Genomic DNA, 26,105 nt, shown 5'->3' with positions numbered 1-26,105 from the left:
CAGCCTGCAGCCGTCAGACAGCCTCGATCGCCTGATGCCCACAGCTGTCTCCGTCTTGAACTCTGTCGCAGGAGCTGCAAAGCACCCTGAAACACTCGACTCCGTCGAGCACCAGGAACTTCTACAATGACATGGTACATTGCGGTTTTGTTCCCCTGCCCGTTGTGACATTTTATGACCCATTGCTCCCTTTGTGATGAAATCAAGTATCCTTGAACTATTGTGATTAATAACTTTACTGACTACCCTCCTGTCAGTATCCCTTTTCCTACTTGAAACTGTCTGTTCTCTGCATTACTTTACACAGTGGGTTGTAGTTTATAGTGTGCTAGACTGTCTGTTAAATATTAACAAAGTAGATATTTTTATACAACCTTGACTGGACAGTCCCTTTTATCATTGGGTACCAATTGAATGTTCGGTGTGTTCCAACTAACCAGCGATACACAACCTTGCAGAGATAAGCCTGCCATTCCATACATGTGTCCAAAATTGGATAAGGAGGTTTTTAATTTGCTTGGGTTTATGATATGATATGATATATTTTATTTGTATTGCGCTTGTACCCAAGTGTTTCAGAGCACGACAAGGTAAGGGAGGGGAACAAGGGAGAACAAAAATAACAATGATCTTACTAGGCCCAGTGACATTGAGAACGCGCAAGTGCATGGGGCAGGGAAGGGGGAAAAGTGCATGCAAGAGGGGAGGAGAGGAAGTGTGGGGCAAAGGAAATACAGATAAATAATATAATAAATAAATAACAAAGGCACCAAGAACCGTGATGGTGCAGCCAGCAAGTGGCAAGTGCTGGGTTGAGACAGCAGACAGAGGTATGTCTGATAAGTGCAGGAAAAAAGGTAGGGAGGGGCTGTATGGTTACAGATGCAGACCCCAGTGCAGGGATTGCCCAGAGGCAGTGGAGGGTGAACAGGTACCTGGGCCTGGAAGACAGAGTTTAGGCAAGGTGCACGGTGCAGAGAGAGAAAAAGATCAGCAAGGGAGAGGAGAGGTGAAGGCAGAAGCGAAGAGGAAGGCCTTGAGGTGCTTCCAGAACCGGAGATGGTTTGCCTTAAGTTTCAGAGTGGCAGGGTGGCTGTTTCAGAGGGAGCCCCAGCTTGTTTCTTTGAAAAATGACAGAACTTGAGGGAGTTAGAGGTAGAGGAGTGTAGAGCTCGGGAGGGGAGGTTTATACGGAGGGATAGCTGAAGGTATTTTGGAACCTGGCCCCAGAAGACCTTGTGGGCAATGCAGAGGGTTTTGAATTTAATCCTTGCATCCACTGGGAGCCAGTGGAGGGATTTCAGGGCTGGAGAGATATGATCCTAGGGCTTGAGGCCAAGGACAAGTCTTGCAGTCCTGTTCTGGATGAGTTGTAAAGAGCTGGGAGTAGAAGCGGGTAGATTTAGAAAGAGGCTGTTAAAGTCCAACCTAGAGAGAACCAGGGTTCGGGAGACAGTGAGCTTCTGGGGGAAGGAGATGAAAGGTAGAGTACCTCTGAGGAGGTGCAGTAGGGAGTTTGACTTTTTAGAGATGTCAGATATGTGGGCAGAGAAAGAAAGTGTGGAATCAAAGATGATTCTGAGTTTCTTAGCCTCGCAGGTGGGGGTTGGAGGAGGGTCAAGGGAGGCCGGCCAGAGACTGAGGGGAAAGGAGGGTGGCGGTGTGTCGGTGAGGAGAATCTGTCTTGCTGGCATTCAGGCAGAGATCATTGGTGACACACCAACCCTGAATGGCAGTTAGGCAATCAGAGATGGAAGAAGGAGAGGAGATGGCAGAGGGAAGCATGAAGATGAGTTGAGTGTCGTCAGCATAGCACTGTAAATTGGAGCAAAAAATGTCAATGCCGTGGGCGAGAGTTGCCAGGTATTGGTTGAAAAGCCAGGGCAAGAGGTTAGACCCCTGGGGAATACCACAGGTAGAAAGGGAGATAGATGAAAGGAAGGACCCAGGTTGGACCTCGGAGGGTCGATCAGAGAGGAAAGAGGCCAGCCAGGCCACAGCCTGATCAGTGATACTCAGGTTGTCACGGAGATGGTTGAGCAGCATGGTATGGTTGACTGTGTCGAAGGCAGAAGAGATATTGAGTAGGATGAGAACAGAGGGAATGTTAGTCAAGGTTGGAAAGTAACTGTTCTTCGCAGATGTTCAGGAGAACAGCTTCCATGCTTATAGCAGCTCTAAAGCCAGACTGATGGTCATGGAGACAACTCACAGAATCAGAAGGAAGGTTCAACTGAGAGATGGCCAGCTTTTCACGAAGTTTGCCCAGAAAAGGAGTAATGGAGAATCGGCAATAATGAGCGAGACAAGAAGAATCAGCTGTGGGTTTCTTGAGGAGAGGATGCACAAGAGAATGCTTCAGGGGGAAAGGGAAGGCTCCCGAGGTAAAGGAGTGGTTACAGAAATTGGCAAGAGTCGGAGCAAGGGTGTCAATGTGGTCCTTGATGGTTTTAGAGGAGCAGGGATGAACCTGTTTTGATGAGGCTTTCATATATTGGACTTGTCTAGCGACCTCTTCGGGGGAGAAGAGGAAAGGACGAGAAAGAGGGAGGGGGGTGGATGAAGGATTGTCAGCATTCACAGAAGGATAAGGGAGAGGAGGGGAGGAGAGGGAGGACAGTATGACCTGGGTTTTTGATATGAAGTGAAAGGCAAGGTCATTGCAAAGAGCCTGAGAGGTGACAGGAGGGGTAAAGACTTCAGCAGGGTTGGCCAGCTCCTTGCAGATTTTAAAGAGTTCGGCCGAGTTGTTTGATGCCGCAGAGACACAGGTTTGGATGTGGGCTCTCTTCTTGGTGCAGATAGGGAGTCGATGTTGCCTTTGAAGCAGGCGACAGGCCAGTTTGACAGTGGAGAAACAAGAAGCCCTTCATTTCCGCTCATTCACCCTACACTTAGGTTTAAGTGGAGCCAGGTCAGAGTCATACCAAGAATTGCATGACAGGGGCAAGAGCACCCATAGTATCAGAAATAGAAGAGTAGAGCAGAGACAGGGCTGTGTCAGGTTGTGAGTCAGCCAGAGGTGGAGGGGAGGGGTGGGATAAGGTGTCGGTGAAAGCCTCCAATGACGCACACTTCATGGCCCAGATGTCCGAGAAGGTAGGTGGCAGTGTTGGGGTAGGCTTGGCCTTGGGGGTAAGAGAGGGAGAGATGAGAGAAGAGGAGGGAGTGATCCCTCCAGGAGAGAGCAGTGGTCAGAGGGATGGAGAGGAAGGTCAGAGGAGATCATGACATCAAGAGTGTTCCCTGCAAAGTGAGTGGGCCAGATGGGAGGATAGAAAAGGAGAGGGAGTCACAGAGGTCACAGAAGAGTAAAGAGGATGAACAAGGATTGGCAAGATGGATATTGAGATCACCAAGGAGGGGGAGTTGAGTGGTTGAGGCCAGGAGAGAGGAGGAGAGGTCCGCCCACTCAGAGAGAAATTAGGTGATTTGACCAGGAGGTTGGTAGATAGCCACAGTAAGAGAATAGCTGGGAGATAGATAGAGAGAGAGCCTGTAGAAGAGGCATTCAAAAGAGGAGTAAGTCTGAGTGGGAATGATAGAGGCAGGAATCCACTCAAGAAAGATCAGGGCTACACCACCTCCGGACCGAGAGGATTGAGGTGTTGCGATCAGGGAGCAGAGTGTGAACCATGTCTCGGTAAGACCAAGAACATCAAGGTCAAACTCTTCAAGGAAGTGGCAGATGTCAGCAGAGCGAGAGTTGAGTGGCAAGATGAAGAAGGGTTGCCAGCCTTAAACTAGAGTTTGCAATCTGTTCAGATACCTTCTGGTTTACTAAAGGTGTCTGGCTGATTGGTTTATAAACCGATATTCAAACCTGGACCAGTGGTGCCCCGGAAGTTGATTTGTCACAGGTACTGGGGGGCCAAACAGTTTAGGGCCCTTATAATTTGGGCCTTGCAATGTCATTCTCACAACTCTCCTGGCTGGCAGACAACTTCAGAGTTCAATGGCCAATATCTCAGACGGGCCCAAGAGCACCTCATCGTGATGTGCTAGCAGCGGACATGATCTACTCCATATTGGACACAGCGCTTGACGTGTCAGTATGGTTACTCATTATTTGGCCCGCCAGCTGTGTTGGACTGCCATTAGCCACTACCCAGTATAATCAATGGTGAAGTGTCATCGGGATTGCACTCCAAAACATCTTTAGGGCCACAAAATGAATGTCCTTTTATTATATGGGCTAACGCCACAATGATAAAATAGCTCAGAGCAGAGCACCTAAGCTCCATTCAAAAGTTCAAATTCCACCAGGCCAACTCATCCCTTCAGTCTCCTTGCGTCAACACATTGGGCACCATTAAAATTGGGTATTATGAACTCTATAGTGCATAGAAGTGGGAACATTCCTGGATGAAGCATAATATGAAAACTTAATTCTATTCTGATGTCAACATCTTCAATAACTGAAAGATGTAGACAAGTTGGATTACATCTGGATGAGAACTGTTGTTGGTGGGTGCCAGTATTTGACTGATATCAGTAAGCCACCACTGACACAGCTGGAGAAGGAAGTGTGACTTGCTCGGTGGAAGAGAGTAGAAAGGGAGAATTTTGACTTTATCTTCATATGTTAACAATATGTCTTTTTTTGGTAATAGAACTAAAAGACAAAGAAGTCTTCCGAAAGCATCACAATTATTCATCAAGAGACTCGGGCAATCTGCCCTCAACCTTTGAAGAGAGGGGCAGGGCTATTGATTACATATTGGACACCCAGTACCAGTGCTTTAAATTAGATAATGCATTGAGCGGGCTCCATAATGATTTAGGAAACGGTAATTGGTGGCAGGAAGTAGGGCGTGTCTGGCAGGGCCTAATAATCTCCGATAACTAAGGAACCTTTGAAAGGGGTGTTGTCTATGCTACTAGAGGAGTCCCCTAACAGATGTGATGGGGATTTCGTACCTTGCATGAAATAGAGAGAAATCGGTCATGAAAGGTGTGTGAAAAAGAATGAATGAGCAGTTACCTAACTTGGTAACATTAAGACAAAAAAATCCAATCCAATCAGTTCAATGCCGCTTCCAATCACTGTAAGATAGCTCAGTGTGCTTGTGCATTCTGCATCAATATGCTGGTACGCCCATGCCCATTTCCCTTGCCAGGAAGCTAGCTAAGCTAGCTGAAGCCGCTACTTTATCTGCTACAGAAATGTGTTGGATAGAACATGCACACGGTCCCTCCACCAAAATAGAAACTGTGTTCCAGCCACCTTCTCCACGCATGCCCGAAACTCATGTTCTTCAATGTATTGCCCATTAAAAATAAAAGGTAAGCACGCATTTTCTTAGGCAGAAAGCGAGCAAAACACACGTGTTCCTTCTGACATCACTATTCGTTCATCTGTATTTGTATAGCGTGCCAAACATGGAGGCATCTGGGCGCCTTGCATGGTTTACATAACAGGACATTGACATTACATTTCAGGTAATTACAGTGAGTGTGCAGTTTTAATGTGCTCAATTGGCTCTTGGTTTCGATGCCTACCGGCACTGAAGGCTCCTCCAGGCTCTGCTATAGACCGGAGCGTATTGGGAACCAGGTGAACCTGCCCCTGTTCAGGCGAGGATGGGGAAGGCGCCCTTGGTCCCTGTCTCGAGGCAGAATCTTCCTTCTTGCTGGGGCCCATGCCCTCTTTAAGCTATTCACATCACCGTTTGTAAACCTATTATTTAATCATTACTTTTTGTTATGAAATCTTTTAGAGGCCATTTAAAATATGCTTCAGGCATGTCTCCATTGTTGTATGTGAAAATGTATGCAGGTCAATTTTGCCTTTGACACAATACGTATTTATTTGACGAACGGTTACAACTAAGAGTTTAAAATGAACATATGTGTTGGAATGAGGTTGCAATTAGTGACAAATGCGTTATAGAGAGGAAACTGTTAGATTCTTGAAAGATGCTTGATTGCCAATTAGTTTTCAAACTCATTCTTATTGACATTAAATAATAATTCTCTTTGTCTAATTATCATTTAGAAATAATTCTCCTTGCTGACAAACGTTTCGCATACTGCACTTTCTCAGGGCAAGATCATTTTATGTTATTTCTCAAAGTAGCTTTTATGTATATGAATCTGTATGGCATTTTCCGAAACAATGCAACTTCTACTAAAATAACTTTTAAACAACGAGTGATAACTAACTAAGTTAGTTTTTTTATGAAATCACTAACTCCTACGGAGACATGGATGACCTGCTTCAATCAAAGTGACCAGCATCCAAGGAGTTGGCAAAGTATTTGCAACTCATTGTAAACAACAGTTAAGATTTAGAAATTCAGATCTAAATGTGATTCACAGAAATACAAGTTTTCACTTTACACTGACATGGATTTGTTTTGGGATCTGCAGGGGGGTACATGCCTGGGAATGAGAAATACACTTGTCACCTTCTCTTTTTCTGACGCGTTATCGGCTGCATTTCTATTCCTCACATCACACATTATAAAAACTCGGATTTCAAAAAAACCATACACTAATAACAAATCATCTCCTAATAAAGACAGATGTCCAGGCGGAGCACGCCCTTTGCCCTTCAAGGCGGGGCATGGTGGTGAGGCCCCATCCCGTCCCCAGCATGCCCTGCTCCTGTGTGGGAGGCCTTCCCAGGAGGCCGACCCTTTGTTACCCAACTTGCCCCATGATCCCGCCCGACACCCTCTCCCCTGCTGGGATCCCCAGGCAGCTGCCCATGAATTCCGCATGGCGGTGTACTTTGCCCTCCACTTCCCATAATTCTAGCTCCGGAGTCCCCCAGAAGGGGATTCGAATGTCTCTGTGGTCCTCATCCACCTGGCACCCTCATCCCTCCTACACTGCCCCAAACTCCGCTACTCAGGGTGGGCGTTGTGGGAAAAAGTAAATCTGATGCAGACAGGACGATGGCGTGGCCCGGACAGCAGGAACACAGTGACAAAATCCCCTCAGGGTAAGGCAGAGAACTGTTCCTCCCTGCACTCTTGCCCCCCTTTTATGTCACATTTCGTTCCGCCGTGCCCCCCCCCCCCACCTTTCAGGCCCAAGCCTGCAAAACCTGCCTTGCCCCCTGCCGCAGAACTAGTGCCACCTGGTGCCTCCTATCTTCCAGTCATCCCAGCCCCTCCCATGCCCCCAGGAAGCCCCCACCCCCCCGCCAACCAAGCATCCCCACAAGAGCAGGTCCTTCGCCTTTCATCTTCTTCGTTTCCTTCTTTGAAGTGATTGTAGATCTATCCTAGAACAGAACGAAGTAACTGTTAAACATTGGCATTTACATCAGAAATTAAATAAAACCTCTTGCCTTGAGAGAGTGTAGTGTGCGAAACACTTAATAGTGGCTAGAATTATTTAGAAATATGGCAATGCACATTATTTAAAATTGGCAATGAAAATTCTTTCGAGACATAATTGGTGATGAAAATTAATAATATAACTGTACCCAACTTGTTTCTAATTACATACATAACAGACATGAGAACTGTTTAGAGACTATAATTATATTTCACAAATGTTAATTTGCAGAACATACAGTAAACAAGACAGTATACAGCTTTAAAATAAAGTAATTACGAGCGGAGAAACTCAAACGGCCTACACTTGCTGATTTATCTACACCACCAGCGAATGCAAAACATAATAATGTTCTACGTATAGGCACATACTTCAGTGGATATACGTCAAAGTAGCCTGTTCTGGGCAACGTTTTTTGCAGCAGACACAACCTAATTTACAGAGGAAGACGCTTGCATAGCAATGTTTCGCTTGTTCCTTTTCTCATCAGATCTTAACAGATATTTAAACTTCTTCATTTGGATTCCAGGTAGACAAGCATGATGAAACATATACCCGTTACCTGGAAATGGGGTGGGGTTAGGGCCCCAGTGGCAAGGCCAATAAAAGGGGTGGGGGGATTAGGCTTTCTGTGTTTTATCACTCAAACCTATCTATTGTGTATAGAGTTTGTGTATCTGTTTTCTAATTCTTTGTTCTTCCGTGCAGTGACATTGGTGATGGGAATACCCACTGTGAAAAGGGACAAGAAGAGTTACCTAATGGACACCCTCAGTTCCCTTTTCTATGAGCTATCTCCAGGGGAGAAAAACGAATGCCTTCTGATTGTCTTCATAGCAGAGGTAAGTTGATGTTGTAAGATGTGCACTTGTTTGTAGGTGGGGGCAATTGTGGCTGTGCTCTTGAGAGCAGCATTGCTGGGAGGTACTCGTTTGGCTTTGTCTTTCTGTGTGAACATTCAAATAACCAGAAGACATTCTAACAGTTCAAAACAGTCTATATTGCCCACAGTCTTGTGCTTGGTGAGCCTAAATAATGCATAGTGATGGCAAGTTACCTGAATCCCAGCTGCATATGATGCAGTCCTCGTTGTAGCAACCAATTTAGTATAAAAAGCATAATTCAAGAGAGCCTGAGCATGTGTTGCACACCACATTAGAACTCCTGCAGAGAAGGGTGGACTCTTCAAAATGTAATAATTTACTATAGTACTTCATATGTTTTCATGGTAAATTGCACATTTTTTATTCATGACCTGCCATATGTCTTATATGTCTTTTCTATGCTTTATTGATTTGGTCAATGTCCAATGACTGAAATACATTCCTAATTTCCCCCAGAACGCTGCCATTGTGAGTCTCAGCCAAGGTCAGTGCCACCAGTTCTGAAGTCAGTGATGGTTATGTGAATGCACAAGAAGCTCCACCCCCCTCAGTTAAGATCTACAAAACAATATTTCCACAGTTTAATTATCCGCTTATTACAGTGGCACCTGGCATGTGTGAAGCAGCCAATCGTGTTTCTCTGACAACAGGCCCTGTGCACCTTCAGTTTGCTTTTTCCTAATCTGTGGTTTTCTTTATTGGCAACTGCAATTCCCCTCCACCCCCCCCCCCCCTGTGGTTCTGGCACCACTTCTTCAATGCACATAGAGTAGGTCTTTGGCAGCTATGTAAGCCTAAGCACTTTCACTGAGGGAAACATGTTCATGCTCTGAACATGTTGCGTTCAGAAGCCTGAAATATGTTTCCCATGCTGAAAATAAAGCACTCTGGGGGGTGGGGGGGGTGGCTTTTGGAGGGTTGGCCCGTATGTGAATAGACTCCCTGTCATCAGCTGCACAATATAGAGGTGATATAAAGCCTTTGTTGGCTACCCTAATTTTGCTAAAGCAGTTTGTGTCGGCTTGTGGGGGCATTAAGAGGCAATATAGCATGTAGTCTTGCACTATCATACTACATCAGCACATTCAGTGGATGGTTCTTTCCCAGAACACACCTTTAAAAAGTGACCAGGAGCAGGGCTGGCCTTAGGACAGGGCAACCCGGGTGATTGCCCGGGGCGCTCTACTCACCGTCTCATGGTGGTGCACCGCGGCACCGAGAGCACTCGGTTTAGGCTGCGCACCTCGGGTCAACCTGGGCGTTTTTTATTTTTAATTTTTTGGCACCTATCGCCCTTCCCATCACCAAGGTGCACCTGGGATCTCGAGGTGCACCTTGGTGATGCGTCGGGTTGTCGCCTCCCAGGTGTAGGGTACATTTATCCGCCCAGAACTCTCATACATCACCCAACTGCATTTCTCAGCAGTACCAGCAGAATGGCTGCGCTGGCTCTGTTGGGACCATTGCATTGCACCAAAACTGAGTTTTGCAGTCACTGAAATAATGGCTGTGCTGTCTTTTCCAAGCACATATGGGGCGAGATGGAACATGGAACACCCCAAGAAAGGCTGCCAGTGTTTTCCTCATATGCACCAAAGAAAATAATTAAAAAGCAGCACTACTAGCTCAACATTTGCCATTGAAAAAGGAAATAGTTTGCATTTCAAATGACTGCGCCCTGATGCTCTTTTCCACCGTTTGAACAGTATACCGCTCTGTTCCAGTGAGTCCCAGCTATGTCCATCCATATTCAGATTGTGCTAAAACAAAAAGGGGCATTTCTCACTGAATGACAGGTTGTGTCAGGCAAGATCTGTGAAATAGCAAAGAACTTCACTCCAAGCCATACAAAAGCTTGACTTTTTGCAACAAAATATCACAGCTAAACTCTTCACAAGAAGCCCTACCTCTCTGTGCTTATGTCAGTTTCAGTGGACCCTTGCCTTGAACAGATTTCTGTGTATGAGAAATTGACTAGGGCTACAATTAATGTTTACACTCTAGATGTAAGAGAAAACCGCATTGTGAAGTGAAAGCAAAGGAAAATTAACCACCTGTAAAATGGTGCTTTTTAAAAATAAGGAAATGCCTGTTTTAAAGTAAATTGTTGAATTAAGGCCCTGTCCTTCCATTGAAAGGTGAGGGGGGGTTTGTTTTAAAACAGTTTTGTTTTCTGGTTCAGGAAAGAAAGAAAAAAGATATTAGCTGAAGCCACAGAACAGGTTTTTTCCCGGCCTGGCTTCAAAGGACTTTGCTACCTGGGAACAGGATCTGCCTCCCTTCAAGTGGACCAAGGGTGGTGGATCTTGCACCCTTGTCAGACCCTGTGGCAGTGCTCCAGCCTGGTACAATGGATTTCTGGGACACATAGGTGTGACTATTTAGCAGCACCTCCCCTCAACTCAAACTGGGGAGCTTCAAGGAGTTGGGAAGTATGCCCTTATTTGGAAGACAATGCTGGCCCATTTGGGGCAAAAGACTGTTCTGAATTCATGAGCGTTAAGACTTTTATTTTTGCAACCGGAAAACACAGTTATACGACAGTTTAACAGTTTAAATGTATTTTTGATAGCATTAAAACAAGACGTAGCTTTCCCTAGCATGTGGGGGATGCAAACGGCAGAAAAATGTAAATCATGGGGAAAGTATACATGGTATAACTTTGAAATTTAATGCAAACATGTTTTGTGATAATAGGTGCACATATCTAAAATTGCAGAATTTTAGGTGAAGCGGTTCCCACTAGAAATGGCGAATGATTATTAGAATGCCGAAACAATATCGTACAAATGTGGGAATTGGAATGAAATGTTCAGTGTAAAATCTGGAATCTGCCTATGTGATTTTCAAAAGTGTGATGTGCATCTGTCACTCAGCATAAAAACTGCATTCTGATTCTGTCTTTCCCCCGTTTTTCAAGCTGTTTTGTCATTCTGAACCTGTGCAAATTAGCAAAGGCAATTTCTACGCGTGTGATTTGGCTGCACTGTGTTTTTCACTTTCAAGTTGATTTTCTGAATTGTATGCCCATTGTTAGGACATTGCTTGTAGTTTGCTAGTGTTCTTACATCCCTGATACTGCTACAATTCATATTTACCTCATTCATTCAACTGCACATGTAATCAAATCTTTACTAATTCAGAGTGCTATTTTGTTCAATTGCTAATGGTTTTAAATCCCATTTCTTGGGTGCAAGGTTGGATTTCACTTCTGTTTGCTGTCTAGTATACCTAGCTCCTTGCTACTCCTTGATACCCAAACAAAACGCAGTTAATGGGGGTTTGAGGGAGTATTGCAATGGGAAATCTTAACTGGCGTGCTATCTATCCAAAAAGTAATATTGGTCTCATGCATTTGTGCATGTTATATTAGAAGGTCAAACTAGGTGTATGCTATCATTTTACAGTGTAGATTATCACCACAGTGGTGATTGCTGCCCTACATTAAATGTGTGTGATATTATGTGAATTTAAAATAAATAAATATTGTATTCCCACCCACTGGCCTGGTTCATAGTCCATTGTGATGTGGGGTATTTGTAAAAGGGGATGCGAGACGGGTTGGGTGCCATCTGAATTCTTAGGAAAAAAAGTAAAAGTGTTTTAATTGTGCGCTGCAACCTAGGCCAGTGGCAAGAGTCCTGGGCTGGTGTGCGACCCCCGATTAGAATCCTTAACACAAGTGGGTGACGGACATTGATATAATTTACAAGCTCCCGCCCCTACAGGCACCCTCAATCGCTGCAACAGGGATGGGGGCTGTCCTGTTTACATACACACCTGCCAGCGTTTAAGATGCGCAGCTGGGAACACACACACACAGACACAGACACACTTACACACACTTACACACACACACTTACACACACACTTACACACACACACACTTACACACACACACTTACACACACACACACTTACACACACACACACACACACACACACACACACACACACACACACACACACACACACACACACACACACACACACACACACACACACACACTTACTTTAAACTGTATTGGCCCCTTAAACAACTTCTTAATGCAGCTCTTAACCTCTCGAGAACCCTCATGCAAAAAAACCACCCCAAACACAAAGACTCTGCAAAAAGCTGTTCTTGATGCTCACTTCATGCTCAGACCACAGCCCTCTCCAGTGAACCCCAGTTGTAAAACTCTTAAAGTATACTCCTTTTCCCAGTGGCGTACTGCGCGGGGGTAGGGGGTGAAAGTGAGGGCAAGCTGACCCCACAGTCTCTTTTGAGAGCCTGACTGGGACTTTTGTCAGAGGGACATCTCTGCCCAATGGGACAGGTTTAGTTTATTTACTTATATTGCAAACATAACCCAACGGTATCTGGGCACTTAAGAGACATGGTATGTTACAGGACACAATGCAGATGATAAAATGTACAAGGATACATTTTACAATATCAGGTAGGTTTCATAATTCCAACAGGTTACAAGATCTGGTAGGTTTCATAATTACATAGGGTTAGAGTACACTTGAAAACAGAATTAGCAGGTTGCACTGTCAGGCTGTAACTGTGGTAACAAAGAATTTACAAAAATATGTAGCCAGCTGTACAATTATAAACAGTAAGGTACACAAAAACCTTAGTGGTAAACTGAGCTACGCCATGCCCTGGGAGAACAGTCAATATTTTGTCTTGGCTCTAAAGGCCCAGAAGGAGGATTCTGCTCTAATGGCTGGGGGGAGAGAATTCCAGCATTTGGCAACTAGCACTGGGAAGCTTGAACCTCCTGCAGTTTTTAAGTTGTATTTTGGGATGTTCAGTCGGTTGAGATAACCAGATCTAGTGGGTCTGTCCTGCTGTGTCCTATAGAATTTGTCTGTCAGTTATTTCGGATCTCTGTAAGAGAGACATTTATGCGTGATGACTAAGGATCATAATGTAATTCTGTCCCGCATGGGAAGCCAGTGAATGTCCCGCCTGAAGGATGATATATAGGGTGGTAAGATAGCTCAGCGGGTTGAGCACTCTCTGCTGTGATCTGAGCGTGATCTGCAGGTCACTGTTTCGAATCCCAGCAAGGCCAACTCAGCCTTTCATCCTTCCGATGTCGATAAATGAGTACCAATTTCGGTTGGGTGATATTGTATGTAAATATGTGCTCTGTAACGCACTTTGGATAAAGGCGCTATATAAACAACACATCATTATCATTAACATCATTATTATATGAGAGGAGCGTGGCATATTCAAGGCCGATCTCAATGCATTGTTCTGCAGGACTTGGAGTTTATTTATGTTCTGAGCAGAGGAACCTAAGAATAGGGTGTCACAGTAATCTAGCTTTGAGAGGATCAAGGCTCTGGCTAGTGTAATACAGCTGTTGGTCGATAAGAATGGTTTGCAGGCATTTGAGTTTATTTGTGTAGGCCGTAGATGAGGCTGTAGTATTTTAAGAGATATGGTGGAGTCAGGTAAACCCCAAGCGTTTTGACTTTGCCGGTGACTTTTATGGTGTTCCTGTCAATATTGAAGGCTGTATAACGTTTGTCTTATTTATTTAGTTGAGCTTGAGAACCATTAATCAAAAGTTCGGTCTTGTCATTTAGGCAAAGACTGTGAGCCGCCATCCAGGCTTGAATCTCAAGATAAATATTGTTTATCATTTTGGCATCTATGTCATAGCACTCCGAGTGTGATGAGGACCTGGGTGTCATCAGCATAATTTGTGTAGGTGACACCCAGGTTGTCAAGGCGATCAAAGAGGAGCTTTGTAAATATGTTATAGAGCGTGGGTGATGTGCAGGATCCCTGTGGTACTGCAGTCGAGGATACTGAGGATGCATAAACTCTGGTAGTTCTGTTTGAGAGAAAGGATTCGATCCAGCTAGCGGCTTTCGGTGAGAAAGCTGCTGCTGCCGTTGGGTGTTTGGTCAAGATTTTATGGTCAACAAGGTCGAATGCTGCAGAGAGGTCTAATAGAAGGAGGATTTGTGGGGTGATCCATCCTATTCCGCTCAGTATTGGTCGTCCTTCCGGTATAGGGTCAAATATCTTGTGAATCTTGGGTAAGAAGTAGATGGTTGGCATCCTGGGGTGTGAAGGTTGGATGGATCACGGAACCTTTGAATAAATACATCAACAATGTTCTGGCACCTGAGGTAGCAAAGATACCTACTTTTCTACGCGACACTATGCACACCTTGCTGATTCTAAAAGAAATTGTATGGAACAATGACTACACTCTTGTCACTCTCGACGTGAAAGCCCTGTATACGTCCATTGATCATGGACTAGCCCTCAAGGACATTGATTTTGCCTTTACTAAAGCATCAGCCTCATTTTGGTCGCACCTAGAACTCACGAAAGAATTTCTGGAATTTTCACTAACTAATACCATCTTCCTTTTTGATCAGCAATACTATAAGCAAACTAAAGGTATAGCAATGGGGGCTACATATGCACCCTCCATGGCCAACCTTTTCATGCACCATTACGAACAAGTGCATGCATTTACCAACCATGACTTCAACAAACTGATCCACACTTGGATGAGATACATTGATGATATTTTGATGATTTGGCGTGGAACAAAAGAGGAACTTGACGCATTTCAACTTTACCTTAACGCAAACAACTTTGGCATTGAATTAACAGGCTCCTCAAGCAAAGCAAACATAGATTTTCTGGATATCACCATCACACCAATGGGGACTAGACTTATGACCACAACCTTCAGGAAACAGACGGACGTCAACTCAGTCCTTTCTGCCTCGAGCTACCACAAGAAATCGGTAATCAACAACATCCCCAAAGGAGAATTTCTACGAGCAAAAAGAATCTGCAGTGATCTACCAGCATTTGAAACGGAATGCACAACACTCAGCAAACGCTTTCAAGAAAGAGGATACCCGGAACAAGCAATCCAGGCAGCCATAACCATGGCCCATAAAAGGGATGAAGTACACTCCTGACCCCAAAAGTACACACCAGCAAAGAGGCAACAATGGACAGCCCAGTATGATACATCACCCAATTTTGCAGTGACAGCCACCGAGTTCAGAAAATTCTTAAAAGACACTGGCAAATCTTAACAATTGATGAAGATATCAAGGCATGGATCCCAGAGAAACCCACTTTAACCTTTACCAAAGCAAGAACACTAAAAAACATCCTTAGTCCATCTTTCATGGCACCAATCACCAAAACCAGTACCAACTGGCTTACTAACAACAAACCAGTAGGGTTTTATAAATGTGGAACCTGTTCCATGTGTAAATTCGCTACCACGACCAAAACTGTAACTTTTAGTACCATTGACACACATATGATTGAACAATATATCAATTGCAAATCCAAATTCGTGGTTTATGTTATCAACTGTGTCTGTAACCGCAAATATATTGGAAGCACCAAAAGAGAGCTCGGAACAAGAATTAGGGAGCACCTGAACTCCCTGCATTCTCAGGACAACCGATACCCACTGGCGCTACACTGGCAAGAAAAACACCAGTGGGACAACAAGGAAGACATCACCTTCATGGGCCTGGAGAAAATCCCAATCAATATAAGAGGTGGAGACTGAGAACTCCAACTACGTCAGAAGGAAGCAAAACTGATATGCAAATATCGATCTGTCACCTTTGGATTAAACAGTGATCACGACTTTCATGTTTTCTTATAAAAATGTCAACCTTGTTTTGAAATCTGCATGACTCATTTTACCATCAACTTCAAAGAGTGTGAGTGTCAATAGGCAACCCTTATTGGACACATCATACCCCCAAACCTTAAAACCTGATGTGTGGCAACCTTTGCCCCTCCACCCCACTGCATACATCAGCCGCATTATCCTTGACAATCCTGTCCTCCTCACCACCCTCATTGGCCACCAACTGGTCATTGGACTCCCCCGGTCAACCTAATCAGGGCTTTTTACAAATCTTCCTTCATTAACTCAGCCACCTTAGGCCACTTCATTATCTGCTCCTTTAACACGATTGTCCACCTTCCTTCAGGTTCATATATCCATGTGACGCTTGTATCAACAAACTTACTTCCTTCACCTAACAACCGGGTGATTACCACCTAATACATGCCTTACTAACCGTGCCGGTGCGCCAGTCAGCACCTAGACACAAATGGAATAGACACAAAGTGAATAGCCTATCTTTGGGCGGCTCTCAACGAGCCAATCAGATCGCTAGAATTCGAAACCAATCAGATTGCACCTTCCTTATCTACAGGAAGTAACATGCATTCCCACCAGACGACCGTCGTCTCCACCACTCCGTGTACCCTCCTGCCTAACCGGACAAGGTAAGCTTCGAGCGCAGTACCACGCGTTCCTTGCAGAATACAGCTGCTCTAGCCTGCTGATCACGTTCGCTTTCACAAATTGCATCCACTCGCGTACGTGGGTTTTTTATTTAGATGAGACTGATCACTTGTACCATGCTGCCTTTGTCCACACCGGCCACTACGCACTGCCCCTAGGGCGCCGCTCGGCTTAATGGAGCCCCGCGCATCACGTTCGCTTTCACAAACTCGCCCATGCATCCGCTCGCGTATGCGGTTCGTTCTAATTAGACGAGACTGATCACTTGCACCATGCATCTTAGTCCTCTGCCCACACGGGCTGCTACGCACTGCCCACAGGGCGCCGCTTGGCTCAATTGAGTGCGCGTCCATACAAATAGCCAGCCTCCATGCTATAAACCCCCGGAACACGCTGTCATGAGGGATAGGCTTACCTATCCCCCCTCACTCTGCTGAACCCAGACACCTGGGAATTCCCCACATGGGTGGCGCTGCACACACACGCCAGCCCCATTTTTGTAATTAGGCACCAGCCACTTTAACACCAGGAGCAATAACGCGACTAGAAAGCAGGCACTCATGGTAATTAACATGAGCTTGCCCACCTGCTAACCTCACAATTCCAAACTCCAGGCACAGTTGTACCACGCAAGTCCTAAGGCAACATTGGCCAACTTAACATCCTTCTCACCAGCTAACACTGACCCTCTCGACTTGAGGCCAACAAGGGACTCATTATTAGTAAGGCTACAAACATCCTGGTAGCCCCAATCAAATGCCGCGCACACACGTGACTCACCCTTCCTATGCCAACTCGCTAGCTCCTTTCTCATGTATCCCCTCCCTCAAACTCTAAAAACCATCTTCCTTTCAGAAACGGCTATCCAGCCCCCTGGCACCCTCACCTGGGTAGGACCAGCCCACCTCTTTGAAGCTCACAAAAAAACTCAATTGGGTAAAACCGTGTAACCCTCTTTTTGTTGGGCAAATTGAAACCTATGCAGCCCTCCCCAAACTAACTATCAGTTCTCGTTTTTCTTCCCTTTCCCTTGGTACTTTGTCTCCTTTTCTACTACAAATCATATTACAACTTGGCTTCTTGATTTACAACTAACTGCTGTATGATTGTGTCTAAATTACCACACTCTGTCACTATCACTTACCATCACCCAACATGGTAAATCACCTCCCCTGGGTGTCACTATATGCTGTGATATTGCATTTATTTTGTCTCGACTGGTTTTGTTTTCAAAAATCGTTTTTGAATATATGCATTATGTGTATGAAATGACCATTATCAAATACTGACTGACCTTGAAAATCACCACACTGGGTACACCTTATCACTACCACACCAATTCTTAAAATCACAGCCTTGAAAAAGACTAAGGTTGAAACGCGCGTCGGCTGTGTGAAGTGCCATTATGTTACAAATGTATTTCATTAGTGCTGATTAACTAAGGAAATAAAACAAATCACGTGTTTAACACAAAACAAACTTGACTCATCCATTACCTATGAAAGTTGCTAAATACAGGTCCACAGTCTGTCAAACCCCACAAATCGTCTTTACAATTAGGAACCCTGTAGTTGGTTCCTTGACAAACCAGGACTCAGGCTGCAGGTTTTACATAATAAACCAACAAACAAGAAGTGCGCAGGAGAGAAGGAGTTCCGCTTTCCAAAACTCCATCCATGCTCTAATCACTAATATAAGGAGGATTGCCAATTTGCCCTTGTCTTTGGTTTCATCCATCTGGATTTTTAGATCTAGAAGAGCGGGTTCCGTACCATGTCTTGGTCTAAAACGGGACTGTCGAAGGCCTAGTAAATCGTTGTTTTCCAAATGTTTTTGTATTTGGAGATAGGCAGCACGATTTAACTTTTTTAAGAGAATAGGTACAGTTGTTATGAGCCTACAATGTGTTGGTATATTAGGGTCCAAATTGGGTTTTTTTAAGAAGCGGCATGACCTATGCTTCTTTTGTTGTTTGGGACAACACAGTTTTTGAAGGAGGAGTTAATCAAGGTTGTTATGAATGGTGCAAATTCTCTTGCTCCATCCTTGATGATCGGGGCTGGGCATGTATCTCCCTGACAGTTAGAGGGTTTGATCCCTAAAATGATGTTTTCTACTTCTTTGATGGTGACTGGTGAGAAGTGAAAAGGGAAGTATGATGGTTGTTGGTCAGATGCTTTGGGGTTATTAGGGCTGGCTATTATTTTTGTTTCTATTTTTGTTTGTAGTAAGGCTGTTTTGTCTGAAAGGGCTTTTTGAATATTTGCATACCAGGTTGCGTCTTTCAGGCAGGTTCCTGTGGGAGTTGCAGGAGCCTCTAGTTCTCTTAACATGGTGAAGAGTTCTTTTGAGCTTGACTTGGTGTTCTGATATCATTATAGATTTCTCTTTTAGTTCTGAGAATGGCTGCTTTGTAAGTCTGAGCTGATGAGGAGAGTTCTCTTTATTAGGGGAGGAAGGTATTTTTCTCCAGATGGTTTCAGCCAATCTTTTTGCATTGCGGAGCAATTTTAGGTCGGCTGAAAACCATTTGTTTAGATGGGTTGATGGCTTGCCCATTTTGGGTTTGAGTGGTTTGTTTATTACTTGATCAATGGTGTTAATGTACGTTTTTACTAACAGGGTGGGGTCCCTGTCAATGTTGTGGGGTAGATTGGCAAGGGGCTGTAGTAGGGCGGTAGGTTGTCATAGGTTAAGTTGTTTGTTCCCGGACATAGTGGGGGGGGGGGGGGCAATGGTTACGCTAGAATTGAGGCAGACTTTCTCTTGTATGGCCAAGGTGATGCGGTGATGGTTGGACCATGCACAAGGTTCATTATTCATTATAAAACTAAAAGGATATTTGCATGTTTAAGGAATCCATAGAAATTAATCTGCTTTTCTTAACAGCCTTTAGAAAACAAAATTAGAATAGGAATAAAATAATATCTGTACATTTGCTTTCATGGTGGTGAAACAGTTGACGTCGATCAGCCAGTCCAGGGTTCTACTGTTTTAATGTGGGTTGATTCATTAATGCGTAATTTGAAACCTAGTTGTGAGATAGTGTTTTCCAGGGTTGTGGCGTTCACATCTTTGCAGTCGTGAAGGCCTAGGTTTAGATCTCCAAGCAGGATGATTTGAGAGCCAGGTTTCGTATTCTGTGTCAGCAGGGCTGAGATGTCTTCTTCGAATGAGGAAATGGGGCTGGGGGGCTTGATAGATGAGATGCATAAGTAGGGTGGGGGTAGGTAGTTTTGGCTATGAAGGGGACGCTGCCCCCTTTTCCCGTGGCTCTATCTGCTCTAATAATGGTAAAGTTGTCAGGGATGGCTAGTGCTAGGGATGGACCTGCTGCTGGATGCAACCATGTTTCTGATATGGCTATAAAGTCTAATTGGTGTGAAGTAATAAAGTGAGCAATATCTAGAGCGTGGGCAACTAGAGAACAAGCGTTAATAAGGGCTTCTTTGATGTCTGGTGTGTTAGGTGGGTGCAGTTGTGGTCTTGGGGAAGGGGGTGTCAGATGATGTCTTGTTCTCAGTGGTGAGACGGGGTGGGGGGGTAGATAGGTGTGGTATTGTTAATCAATGTGAAGGCAGGCAGGTGGTGACCTGGAGGGAGGTTAGGCAGGTTTTTACTTTCTTAGGAAGCAAATGTGACCCTAGTCTAGCATTCCTCAGGGTGACTGTGCATGGGATCAATGGCATGGGTGGGGAGGCAAAGCAATTGATCCATTCCGCCGGGGTGAGTGGGCAGGAGGTGTTGCCGTTGTGGGGCGTGTTTAGACCAGTGGATGGGATCTTGGCCTGGGCGGGAGGTAGAAATTGGTTGGTGATCTAGTGCGGAATAGAGGGAGAAAGTTAGCTATTATGAGCGTTACTGTACGTAGCGTGGCCATTTGATTTGTGGACGTGTAGAGCACTGTCTTTTTTAAATTGTAGTGCACAGAACAAATCTGGTGTGCATAAGGCTAAGCACCTAGCAAAGTGTGTGGTGATACTGGGCGAGCATGTAATGTTACTAGGCAGTACAATGGCTAACAGGGCAGGTCAAAATCATTAGGTAACACAATGGCTAGTAATACACTGGGTATCATAAACGCTAATAAGGCGGCTAAACACTGGGCGACTGGGCTGGCAGTGCAGGTAAAAATTCAATAGGTTGCACATAGGCTAACAGGGCAGGTGTCCCGCTGGGAGGACAATGTGTGCTGAGCAATTCCTGCTCCGTGCGCTCATTGTCCTGGCAGCAGGACACCTTACCGTTACGAACGGGAGGGGTGTCCAAATGCCAGGACAATGTCCGAAGGAGCTCCAGGCATCAGAGGGGCTCTCACGTTGCTCTGTGTCAACAAAGCATTTCAATGTGGCCCATTAGGCACTGGGTGGGAGGGGGGAGGTATGGGGGACTATTAGCAGAGAATTGTCCCTTTAGAAATGTGCATGGGAGGGAGTGATCAGCAGTGTGAAGGGTGCATTATGCTGAAGGTGTTATGTCATAATGACTATGGATTTACCCAAGGGTGATTTGTTAGGCTCACATTAATTTGCATGATGCTATTGTGACATTGCATGCAGGCTGGGTAGAATCAAACTAAAGCCAGCCTCTTATTGCTCAACATAATTCTATGATTATTTGTATATAGTGTACAACTAATTATAAAAGGATAGTTTATTATGTAATGTGCTTTGCTTCCAAGTCATTGCTATAAATAACATATTATTTAAGCACATGAAATGCAAAGGGAATCCTTAACAAATTTCTATGTCAACTAAACCTGGGAAGATATGCTCAGTTGCTTAAATTGGCCACATTCCGGTTTCACCATTGAACCAATGTGTGTGATCCTGGCCAGATCATTTAATGTTAATTTTAACACTGTGTCTTATTTGCAGCTCTGTAAGCGATTCACTTCAGCACTTGAGTTAATATATCATGCTGTTATTTAAAATGAAAAGCCTCACTATAAATTCCTCCATATATAATAATAGTACAATTTAGGTATTTTGCACCACAGTTATTTCACACTTGCTTACTCATGGCAACTTATTCTAAAGTAATTTCCATGGTGCCTCCAAGTATCGAAGACTGATGATGCTCCTTGCAAAGTCCTTTTCTGTGAAGTCACTTCTGTTCAGTTTTTTTTTTATGTGTTAAAATGCCATCTGCCACTAATTTTACTCAAAATGTATATTGGAGTAGGGGTGGGCGGTTTGGAGGCGCGAATGAGACCATACGGATTTGGGCACACTGCATTTGGGGGAGGTGGGAGTAGGACTTTTTTCGTGGCTCGGCTCCCCCACCCGTAATGCTGGATACTTCCCTGCATTTTGCGTTGTATAAATATGCACCCCCAACTAGCACTGTTCCCTAAACACAATGACCACTGATTTAATTCACAACTTTATAATGAGCGTTCCCCTTTTCCCCTGTAATGGTTTGCACCTTTTTAAAATGCACTGCCTCTCATTTAGAATTATTCCAAGCTATGACACCATACTAAAAACAGATGCCCAGATCCACTTGTTATGTGTAGTCCTTTCTAAAAGATATTTTCGCAAACTTTCCTCACAATGTATTCTGCAAGCGAAGCTCATATAGAGCAGACACAGTAGGCTGTACAAAATCTTCTTATGGCACTCTTACTGGAAATTCACATAGTCAACGCATTAGAGCAAATTGATATAATTCCTCGTGTGAGCACTTAAATAGTCTCTAGAGTGTAATTGGACATTGGCAACATTCTTCTGAACAATAAAGTGCCAATAGAACCTATCTGGAGACATGTTACTATATTAATATTTATAACTGTTCTTTTATGACAAGTTTAAAACCGGGGACCAGTTTCTAAGCTCTAGTCCAAGATTCGAACCTGTATTGCTTTGCCTTGTCTTGCTTCCAAGACAAACGCACTGCCCTTTAGCTATCCTCCCGGCACTATTATATTAATATGGCAACAGTTAATTTGTATGTGTGTAGTGTGTTAAACTTTTTTTTCTTCCCTGAATGTAGGTGAGGTTTTTTAGTCATTTGATACATTAGTAACGCTGTATCCTGTTCCATTTGTGTCCTCACCTAAACGCACTAACAACTCTGCCACAACCACCCAACTCTCCTCACACTTAAACACCACAGCACCACCCACCTGTTAACAATAACCTAACCCAGATTGTCCTTTCACTATTCAGGCAATAGTTCTTGCGAATCCCGTAAAACAAAAGCTAGACAGTGAATGACGCAGCAGCTAGAGCAATAGAGAGAACATGCCCAGAAGGCGAGTACCAGAATTGAGTGAAGACATTAAACGGACATTGACAGTTCAGCTTCAAGAAAGGAACAGAGGTGAAGTGTCATACCGTGGACAAGTGCAGAGCCATAATAATGTATTTGAAATGCAAGCTTGTTGGCAGCCAAACTCTGAAACACAAAGCACTGGAGAATCGGGAGCGGACACATTAAAGGAAAGACTGCAGCAATATGTGAAAAGGGCATGCACACTGAGCGACAAAACCACTCCTGTTGCCATTTGCTCTGCTCACACACACTTTTGGCTAAATAGCCCTCTTGGTTTAATAAATTATCGTACACAAATGTTTAGAGGGTCCTTTGCTTTTTTAGGCTGACACCTTAATTACTCATACTTCTAGGATATTTCTAATTTGCTCCATAGTAGTAAGTTCAAAAGTTCATTACTTACACCAACAATTCAATGAGTGGATCCTGATCACTTTATGCAAAAATATATATCTTTATTAGATGAACATAAAAACACCTGCATTCATAACCACAGAATGCATCTTACAATTTTTGTTTCATTTTTTAAGAGATTTTTCACATTGCACTATTGATTTAAGAGTCAATACAATCAATCTGCACAGTCTGCAAAAAACGTATTCTTACATCAAACTTGAACTACATTCCTAGGCTCTTATTTTCTGTTCAACCTCACTATTTGGAAAGACACAGAACCATCCTTACTCACGAATGTTATTCGTGAAACCTACTCATTCATCCACTTTTTCAACACTCCTCTCATAGCCCGGCATATTTCATTCCTCATTCATACTTCATTTCATTCTATTCAGGAAATTCATCAGGGGTATACAGACAATCGATTGTACAATTTCTTTATGCCAGACAGTTTCCTTTAGTCTGGACTCAGAGGGATGGATGGTTCTGTTCCTCACTCCCTTCTCTTTAACCTCTGAGCCAGTACAGGTGTCTAAGGCTAGATCGGTCGTTTATGTGGGTGGTGTTCACCCTCACGGCGATGACATGCTGTCCTTGGCGTCTTATGTATGAAGTTTTTATAATAGTTTTCCTTTCCCTCTGTCTTGGCACAGGTACCGTTTTCAATTACTGCTTTTATTCATAGCATTATTTCCAAACCCAACTCTAGGTTGGTCCTACAACGCAAGGGCTGCTGTGAGGCTTCGTTCTGCGGCACGCTCTCTGCGGTCGAGTAATTGTGCTGCACTGGTTCTCTACATTCGTAGTTATTCCAGCTGGTCATTTTTGTCGAATCATGCTGGGCGTCCTTTGCCTGGGTCATGTGCTTTCCCTCCACGGCCTCCCCGGATTTTCTCTCTCCTTGCCTCCGGCTCCACTTCGCTGTGTCGTTTAAACTTTGAGCTCCACTTAACTGCATACTTGGGCCGAAGGGGGGCAGAGGGACAGGTGATTACTCCTGTTTCTGGTTGTTCTTGTGATGAAAGGTGCAATAAAAAAGGGCCTTGTGGCTGTGCATGTATGTACACTCTAGTAAAATGTCTTTAGCAAACAGCCAACATTGTATTAGGCCTTGAAATGCATACAAGTGTGTATATGAAGGACATAGGCAACACACTAATGTTCCTGACCACCGCCAAGCTCAGTAACGGTATTCGAACATTAATGCATCGGCATTGTCACGCTTCAAAACCTCCTCTCTCTCTGCATGTCTCATTCCAGCTACTTCCATGTCTCCTGGTCAGGACCAGCGTTAGCACTGGTAGAGCCCTGGCCGAAACAAGATTTGTATCCCCTCCAAAAAAGAAAAATACTCGCACCAATCTTCAAATACCTAGGCAACACAAACAATATATGACAAAAAGATCCTTTGCAATCTTGATTTGCCTCTGTACTGCATGTTCTACATAATAAAACACTCACAACATGGCTTTCTGTAAGAACACAGGATAAAATGTATTTACAAAACTGAAAAGAAAAAATCTGATACTGTTCTGCCAAGGATTTGATGCTGCAGGCGTAAACTGTCATTTAAATGAAAACACACTAAATTAGCAAGAACAAACATCTGGACTTCAATTGTTTGTCTTTATAGTATCACAGGACAACTAATTTAAAAGTTAACTTTTCTAGCCTTTCTGTTGGCAAACTCTGCTATGGCACCAGAAAGATTATGGTCTGAGCAATGCCATTTTCGATTGAGAACATTGCCAGTGCGACAAGCCTCGCTTTGTTCATTTTTGAGCAGAGGTAGATTTTAATGAATTTCAGTTTGGAGAAGCTCCTTTCTCCACTTGCTACAGAGACTGGTATTGTTAATAAAATGCGTAACACAACCCCGACATTTGGAAAGCAATCCTGCAGTTTTCGACTGTGAATCAACTACAGCACATCAAACGGGTTCTGTACATTTTCTGTCAACGTAGGTTTAAGACCCAAAAATTAATCTTTTAGGCACATTGCATCAATGTCAGAGTCCCCCTTGCCGAGGTTAGTGCCACCTCCAAACTCCTGCAATTCTCATAAAGGAGTGCACCATCAGAAAACCCTTTCATATTATACAGAAAACCCCATGTTGAATTGTGCTACATCATTTGTTTGAACCTTTCTTGGATGGAGTTTAATGCAGTGTCCAACAACATATAAAAAAATTCCATCCTAAACTTCTCCTTTGGATCTGGAGGAGCGCCATCTTTACATTCATATGAAAATTGCTCTTTCTTGTGTCTCCTCGTGTTGTCTTTGAAAGAAGCTTCAAGCTCCCGCTCAGTGGGCAACTCTTTAGCTGTAATCAGAGTATCAGTGAATCTATTTTCTCTGTACTTCTCTAGATGCAGGATTCAAAAAGGGTAACAGCTGTGGAAATATCCTAAGATTTGGACTGCATGGTGCTGTGATGTTGTGTTGTCTTGCCTGTCCTTCCACTGGCCTCCTGTATGAGTGATGGAATGTTGAGGAGTGAGTGACAGCTCAGGAGAATGTTGTGGTTTGATTGCGTATGAGAGTTCCATGGGTTGACAGTTGGGGCCTGTGCTGGGATGCATGTGAATGCCGGTGGGCCAGCTCCCTTACCTCTGTCCTGTCCTATTGTACATATCCACTAAGAGTAACAGGTTACTGCATGTATGTATTAATGTTAATAAAGAAGATTAGCTGGAAATGCCCCAAGTCTACAGCTGGTCTGTAACCCACATCAACACCTCGCCCACATCCTCATTACAACTTATGGCTTTTCTTATTAGGTTGACTCTAAACAAAATAACATGCCAGACAACCAAAGCCACAAAAAATGCATAGTCTTCCAATTGATCAGCGAGAGTGCTTGCTTCATGATGAAGCGATGCATCAGCTTTCCCCTCTTCGGCAAGTTCAAGAAGAGCATCATGGACACCATCAATTTGAT

The 26,105-nt window shown here is 44.1% G+C and overlaps 1 protein-coding gene across 3 annotated transcripts in view; it reads left to right on the top strand.

Annotated features, from left to right (window-relative positions):
• MGAT4D (MGAT4 family member D) overlaps positions 1–26,105 on the top strand; it is an 877,674-nt gene that overhangs the window by 460,592 nt on the left and 390,977 nt on the right. For all 3 annotated transcript variants that reach the window (XM_069631175.1, XM_069631174.1, XM_069631176.1), the window contains exon 4: positions 7,999–8,132. In XM_069631175.1, coding sequence (XP_069487276.1) covers positions 7,999–8,132 — 134 coding nt within the window. The remainder of the gene's footprint in view (positions 1–7,998; positions 8,133–26,105) is intronic.

This window comes from Ambystoma mexicanum, chromosome 6q (genome assembly GCF_040938575.1).
Source record: "Ambystoma mexicanum isolate Mex_15411 chromosome 6q, UKY_AmexF1_1, whole genome shotgun sequence".
Lineage (NCBI taxonomy): Eukaryota > Metazoa > Chordata > Amphibia > Caudata > Ambystomatidae > Ambystoma > Ambystoma mexicanum.
This window is presented reverse-complemented; position numbering and strand designations above follow the sequence as displayed.